The sequence below is a fragment of the Hylaeus volcanicus genome, chromosome 2 (assembly GCF_026283585.1).
Source record: "Hylaeus volcanicus isolate JK05 chromosome 2, UHH_iyHylVolc1.0_haploid, whole genome shotgun sequence".
Lineage (NCBI taxonomy): Eukaryota > Metazoa > Arthropoda > Insecta > Hymenoptera > Colletidae > Hylaeus > Hylaeus volcanicus.
The window spans coordinates 2,361,025-2,368,816 of record NC_071977.1 but is presented as its reverse complement, the minus strand read 5'-3'; the positions used below and the strand labels follow the sequence as shown (position 1 = coordinate 2,368,816).

General features: G+C 40.5%; 1 protein-coding gene and 1 long non-coding RNA gene across 2 annotated transcripts in view; one reads left to right on the top strand and one right to left on the bottom strand.

The window, feature by feature from the left end:
- LOC128872715 (neurexin-3b) overlaps window positions 1-7,792 on the top strand; it is a 347,065-nt gene that overhangs the window by 209,678 nt on the left and 129,595 nt on the right. The window contains exon 7 of the mRNA XM_054115691.1: window positions 382-408. Within this exon, the coding sequence (XP_053971666.1) occupies window positions 382-408 (27 nt within the window). The remainder of the gene's footprint in view (window positions 1-381; window positions 409-7,792) is intronic.
- The window catches only part of LOC128872717 (uncharacterized), a 41,082-nt gene continuing 37,629 nt past the window's right edge, over window positions 4,340-7,792 (bottom strand). Inside the window, exon 3 of the long non-coding RNA XR_008456240.1 lies at window positions 4,340-4,748. This is a non-coding gene — a long non-coding RNA (uncharacterized LOC128872717). The remainder of the gene's footprint in view (window positions 4,749-7,792) is intronic.

The following is a 7,792-nucleotide window of genomic DNA, read 5'->3' as shown; positions in this document are numbered from 1 at the left end:
CGATAAGGTAATCAGTCGGTAAGGCTCGGTAATGTAGAGTACTGTGTCGATAAATCTGTCGACTGACTCGGGTTCTGCGTTGCCAAGACTTACCTACAGGACATACACCACATTACCGAACGAATACCCTACTTTACCACCATAGCAGACAGAATACATAGTAAACAGAACATAGTTTTGGTATCGGAGCTAGGAAAAATTGATTCTCTATTACAATAATTAATACTTCGTCCTGCATAAAATCGCCACATCCGAGCATACCAAAAGCTTTTAAATAACGATATTACACACGGTACAGTCGAAACTTGACGCCAATTATTTGTCCGCGCGCTTTCCAGCGGATTCCAACGACTGATCGCTGCTTTCTGCTTTCTGTTTCAGATCTCTTCCATCACCAGCTTCTGCAGTGTGAGTAGCTACTTGTCTACGGATATATTGGATATCGAATCATCTGCTTTTGTGCGCGGGGAACAATACTTTCCTTCTACTCGGTATTCTCGTCCCTTTTGTGCGTCGTGCACAGGACGTATCTGCAGGAAATACAAATGTCGTATGAAAAATCAGATATTCGCTTGGAGATAGTTCCGCGATGATTACGTGCCGAGATAAAAGCGGTAGCTCGCCTACAATGTCTCTGTTTACACGACGAACAATCACCTTTATATAAATAATTCTTTTACTTCGATAAATAATCGTTCGAGTATTTTTATTTTGGTTGGTAATCAGAGCACGTATACAGAATCCTTTCGTCGATTATGGGTTACGAGTGATCCGATTTATTCTTTGAACTACGTTTCGTCGGGAAATACACGTTTATGAGGCTCGGTTTGTCGGCATTTGCGAGGAACGACTGCGAAATTGTTTAAAATTTATATTTTGCCTTTTTTCGTTGAACAATCAGGCGATTCGAAACAAAGTAATTAAACTGCACGAAGAGCATATTTTTAAATGCGTACAATCTTATATATATTTTTAATCACTTTATTTCAAGCTGTATGACTGACCAGCAACGAAACTGAAATACGTTTTAAAAATTCTAAGAATCAACAAAATGAAATTAAAATTATGTCCTATACGGCTTCTATATTATCTTTGTTATTATATATTCGAAGAATATATTATTGAAACTTGAGAAATCCATGAGATAACGGAATGTAGATGATTTAATGAGAATATATTCAGCTAATGAATGTAAATGAGAATGATATATAAGAGAATTATATAATATAATATAGAACTACTGGAAGGGAAGATTAATTCTTGAAATATAAATTTGGAATATGACGGTGTATCAGATGAAAGCCTTCATTCGACCTAATCGATCGCAGCCCCCAGTGTCTTGACATAAATTCAAGAATTAATCGAGAGTTAAAAGCATCAGGTTCGAAACCGTTTGGAATATTGGTTTGACATATTTTCCTGAATCCTGGATGGAAATGCAGTCTCGTGCAACACCAGGGAAGAGTCGTGCAGAACCAACAGGGACAATCGTGCTTTTCTTCCACGCAATAACTGGAAATATATTCTTGATCCTTTCGCCTGATAGGATTTCACACGTTAGACGAGGGAAGGACGGAAACCTGGTTCTATTTTGTTGAAAATGTTTAGAAAACATTTCCTGAATTCTTGCAAGAAATGTTTGCGGAATAATTAATTTTCTTAGTAAACCTCCCCGTTTCGCTTCTCATTAATATCTGTCATTTCTAGTGGTTCTAATTATTTAACACGCTCAGCTGATGCGTCTATTTTAAGTATAAATATAGGTTCGTTGTATCAATACTTAAAAGGGCTGTTTCAATAATTCATTCGAAATATTCTCAGGCCTTAGGGTAGTTTTTCTTATTTCAACCCAAGTCTTAATCAAAACTACTTAATCAAAAATGATATTCCATATTTAAAATACGATGCGTTCTGTCCTCTTCGGTACACGTTACAATATTCTATAAAGTGTTTCACATTTATTTACCTCGCTAAATGATTAACTTTAGAATCGTTCGAACGAGGGAAGAAGAAGAGTCTGTTCCTATTTATCCCGACTTTGTCTTTCCCGGGAAGCATATCGAGCGCACTTGACCCGGCGCGATGAGTCTGTTCGCAAGAGGAAGGAAAATAATCGTTAGCGAAACAAGAACACCGTCGGAGGGAAGAAAAGGTTAACGAAGAAAGAAAGAAACGATCGAAGAAGCGTCTCGTGTTCCCTCGCCGCGTCTATAGAAGGGAGTAGAGTCGAAGTATAAGAGGCCGCGGCCAGCGGACATAAGGAGACGGACGACCGGAATCCTGTTAAAAATGGCCGCCATTTCTCGAAGCCACGAAAAACTTCCAACTCGGTCTTCCTCCCGGTTCTCGATCCTTTGAGTCATAGAACGACAAAAGTCCGATGGAAGTCGCGGCGAGGCGGACGTCTCGTTCCCGTTGCATCACCTGGATGTCCTTGTTTCCACGGCCTCATATTTTCCTGCAAATCGGTTTGAATACGTGAACGCCGTTTCTCTGTTTCCCCGATCGTATCTGATGTTCCTCGATACCGTAACTGGTGCTGCGCCGCGCAATCTGGGACTTTAGCATCTCTCAACACCGTTCGATCGTGCAGGGTATTTTGATATATGTATACAGGGTGCTGCAGAATTAATATAAGAACCGGAATGATTCTGACACTAAAGGGGGGGTAGCTGAGACGATTCCGAACCCACGCTATTATTATTAGATTGTATTTTCAATGTTTAAAGTCTTTCGTTCAGGATTCAATATTATTATTCCAACATGGATCTAAAACACAGGGAAATATTTATTTCACAATTAACAAGCAAACATCCAGCGCTCCCCAGAACAATGTGACGTCGGTCGTTCAATATTTTCAGGCAATTTTGACGTGCTCCGCGTTATATCACTTTTTGTTCCTGAACACCGTACAAAGCCGTGCATTAGTTACATAAAAATTGAGTGCCCGCATCCACAGCAAACGAACAAAGCTTTGAAACGGACACTCCCGATGGATCATTCTCGCTTTGATGAAATATAAAAGGGAGGCGGCCGCGTGCGTTCTGCGTGAGAAAAATGGTGGAATACGAGGGGAAAGACAGGACACGGTATTACGGAGAAAGAATCTGGCTAAAAATGGCCGATCATTTATTCATACGCCCCAACGAACGTCCCTTAGGGCACTCGACCCTGACCGTTCTCGCGATATTTCATTATTAATTTTTCGCCGGAAGCCGAGCCGTGCCCTTAACTTTCAATCTTCCCTCTGCTGGGACCTGGTTCTTTCGAAATACTTTAGAGATTCTATTTGAAATTGGGTTCCCTTTCATCGCCAGCGCCATTTCTTTCTTCTGTCGTTCTTCTTTCCCAGGGACCTATTACGTACTTCCTGGTTCGGGGACTTCCAGCCCTTAAATCTCGCGGTGCAAGGTCTCTTGATGAAATTGGGTCGATGATAAAAAGTTTGCGGGCTATATAGAGATCGGTAACACGTGTACAAACTGAATTTCACGAATTTGGTATTACTTTATGAATTATATATGAGGAATAAAATGATGCCTTCTAATCAGTCGCAAAAGTTTGCGTACACCCTATACATTTGCAATACTGCAGAAAATATAAAAGTTTCAATATTCCAGGAGTTATTACATTCTTTCGCAACAAATATCGTACAATATTAACGAACGGAAATTGAGAAAGCAGAATAATATTTCCCAGTACGTAGTAAAAAATTGGTGGAATATTTGAATCATTTGTTTCTCTCAGAATAAAAATGAAATTCGATACAAGCGGACCAGTATTCATTTACGCACCTTCTATTGGATCGAGAAAATTAAATTTAAATATGTTTCTGAAAGAATCATGAATTTCGTGTTGAAAGTTATCATTAGAGAAGCAGCAATTTAAGGTAGTTCACGGGAGATATAAATTTATAGCGTCGTTTGACAAATACGTGGGATGTAGTTCGAACCTTAAAGTGTCTCGTAAATTATATACACGTATCCTAAGAGATTCGTTTTATGTTCGCGGTGGAGCCTTACTACCGAATTAGTTGGGATGATCCTGAAAAATCTGCTGAAAGTTTTATTTCCACGACATGTCGAAAAGTCGAGAGTACATTTTTTTTAATTTCATACAGCATTAATTATTAACTTCGATAATTAACTAACGAGAGCTTATAATTTCTTTTCGACTTTGCAGATGATTTGAAAATAATATCGAAAAGTCGAGAGTAAATTTTTTTTAATTCATACGGCATTAATTATTAACTTCGATAATTAACTAACGAGAGCTTATAATTTCTTTTCGACTTTGCGGATGATTTGAAAATAATATCGAAATAGAAGATTGATTTTTTCTAAGCTTTATTAAGGTTCAGTTTTACAAGAGCATTCAATGACGTAATATTTAGATCAACGTTTTCACTTACTCCGATCAATATTTCTTACACCTTCGTCGATAGGTTGCACTCTCATCTTCCCAACAATGTCTCATTTAGAGCAAATTGGTGCCAGACGCGAAGCACGCTAAAACGAAACAAACTCGCGAACTTGGTCGCGTTAAATATGAATTTTCTTAAAATAGCCCACAAATCCCAGAGGCGCGTAGAGCGCTTTAGAAGTAATTTCCCGTTAGCAGCCACCGCTGATATCCGCATCGCGACGCTTCCGAGCAAAAAACGCTCAAAGCATCGCTCGTTCTTAAGGAAATGGTAGAAAGCCGAGCCATGACACGTACCGCCTGCACTCGACTGCTTTCTCGAACCTCTAGACGTAAAAAAGAATTCTGTTAGGCAAGTAAAAACGTTACACCTTGGCATCGTATCTCCGCCATCGACCACGTTTCGCGATGGAAGCTTTCCATATGGAGTAATATTTTCTGCGCGACGACTCATCGATAAACTATTAAGCGCGCGAGTAGCTGTAGTTCTTAATCAAATATGGAAATTTGAAAAATGTTGACGAAGATGGTTTCGTTAAAACTGTACAGGTAATATGAAATCTATTATATAGATTCTTGCTATTCTATATACATTACGTACAATGCACTATATATCGTAAGTTACTTTTAATTAATAACTAATTCAAATCACCTCCCGAACCACCCCTTTCAAGGTGTCACTAGCAGCTTTGCAAACTACGTATGCAGAATTAAAACGTAAAATGCACCACACACACCGCGTAGCTCATTCGGGATATATTCTTTGCCAATTTAATCTCTCTCGATCGGATTCCCGTTTTACGATCAAAAATGTTGCATCGGTAAATACCCGTTGGATCGTATGGCGGGAACTGGCACGATGCGCCGAGCATTTTCGTCTCGTTTAACTCTTCCGAATCATTAATACGATAGGTGGATTAATGGCGTAAACGGATCTCACGGTTTTAACGATCTCGGTCAAGTCCGGTCCCGGGAAAATTGCTCGATTGGTGCTCGTTACGCAATAAAGTTGCAGCAGCGGCCGGGTAGCGAAGTGATCTATTCCCGTGACTAGTCTTTCTCGAAGCAACCCTGATATCCGGCCTCCTCGGTTCTTTTCTCCTCCCGCAGTCTCGCGTCGTACCTTCTCGAGTGCCTTCGTAGATCATGTCGCGCGAAAATAAATGATTTCTCCGTTTTTAACGAGATCGTAAATTACGGAACGTGCCACGGCCCTCTAGGAAAACGATTCGCGAAATCTCGGGGAAAAAGGGGAAAACATGGGAGAAACGGGAGAAACGAATGGAAAACATGGAGGAAACGGAGGAGAGGCGTTCGGCGTGACATCATCCGAATTTATTCAAGCGTCGACTAATGAAAGCCTCGAGTTCGTAGGTGGGAAATGCACGGCGAAGCGTGATTCGAAATTGGGAGGCTCCGGTGACGGGATTGGGAACAATCCTTACGCGTTCGAGACAGAGAGGAGAATTTGAAGAGTGTACGATTTTTGTAAGGAACTTTGATGGAATTACGTCTGGCTTGTTAGATCTTATCTCTCTGCTCGCTTTCATCGATTTATGTAACGCAAATGTAATATCACTCTGCTCTATGTTCTCTATGAACTAATGTTCGTAGTATTACGAGTAGACTGCGGATCTAGAAACTACAAGATGCAGACAATATGCGAGAGTATAAAATAGATTGAAAGTAAAGTTCATCTTACGATATTTCCAGAATGAAACTGTAAACGATACCATACGTAAAAGAGTCTACATTACCGAGTATGTTACATAATTTCCACAGGACCTACCTTATACCCCGTATAGTCACCACAGAATTTCCAATAAAAATTCCATAAACTCTACAAAGTTTATGCGCTGTATTTACTGTAACTCGCGAAAATCTTCGATACTCGATGACGATAGAACGAATAATTCGTCAAATTTTCATTTCCAATCCCGCTTTCCCCAAACGAATTCTAGTATCTCGTCGCTCTACCCGTGAATTTCAATTTTTATCTGAAATTTCGCCGCTCGTCCGGGCGGTTCGCCAGCTGGAAAAGTGGAGCGGAATTTCGCGGAGCTCGTGCAGGACGAAATCTCTCTCTTCGCGAGGTACCTGCCTACATTCACGTCGTCCCCATGATTGTGCGGGCGGGCTGGGATTATTTGTTGCCCCGCGAAACGGAAACGGCGAACACGGACAATATGGCGGAACGAGGGCCAACTCGCGCACGTGTGCGTGAACGAAGGTGGAAACGACGAATAACGCCAAGTACCCGAAATGATACGGGATATCGTTGATCGCGTTGAGCTCTCTCGTGCATACGATTCTGGTTCCACTTCCCTTCCATTCGAATTTTGCGTAGACCCAACTTACGAAAGTGTTGTTATACATTTCTGTTACAAAAGTTCCTAGGATAACAATCGTATCGTAACCCTGTATGGAGCTTTATAGAGGTGCTGTATCGTATAGAGTCAGTGTTTACGGTCTTTATTATACAGAACACTATACCGACCAACCATGTGTTTGAAAAAGAATATAATGTTCACGTACATAAAATACTATGAAAGTAAACTATTGTACAGAGTCAGTCCGCATAACCTTTATTTATAGATGGAGTATTACAGTTCTGGTCTATACCTGTCTATGTAGAATTCCATACGTTTATTAAGTCTTTATTTTATATTTTACATTTAAGCAAAATTTATACAAGCTATGTCGTCTTTGGAAGCCACTGAAGGCAAACGTACATTTTGCATTTTATTCTACAACTGTTTTATTCTGCTTGCATCCCAGGACTATTTTATTTGAAATGTCAACATTTGTAAATATGTGAAATCTATAAGATCTATACGATGAATTTAACTTATCTCTATAGCCTATCGAATCTACAGAATAGATTCTGTATAACCGATGTACAGATATTTTTATCTACAGATCGTCCTAATGAAACATGGCTTGCGTTATTTTCATGAGAATTTTATCCGTCTCTGAATGCGACGCGCGGATGCGAACGGATCGCGTTCGAAAAACGCGACGCGGTTACCGAAGGTGGCCACAACACTCGCCATATTAACGAGAGAGGAGATGACGCACGGAAATTGGGAACCGGGACGCAGTGAAAGAGACCGGCGACACCGGGAAACGAGAAACGCGAACATCAAAGTGGAACGAAAGAGAAATGGGACACGGCTACGGTTAACGGGGGTTTATGAAGACGGGTGGATAAAATGGAAAATGAAGATGAATGAGAGATGGAAATTGATGGCTAGGAAGAAAGCGATGAAAGCATTACGAAGCGGGTCATAGAACGAAACATGTGACGATTACAAACAAGCTACGTCGTCTTTGGAAGCCACCGAAGGCAAACGTATATTTTGCATTTTAT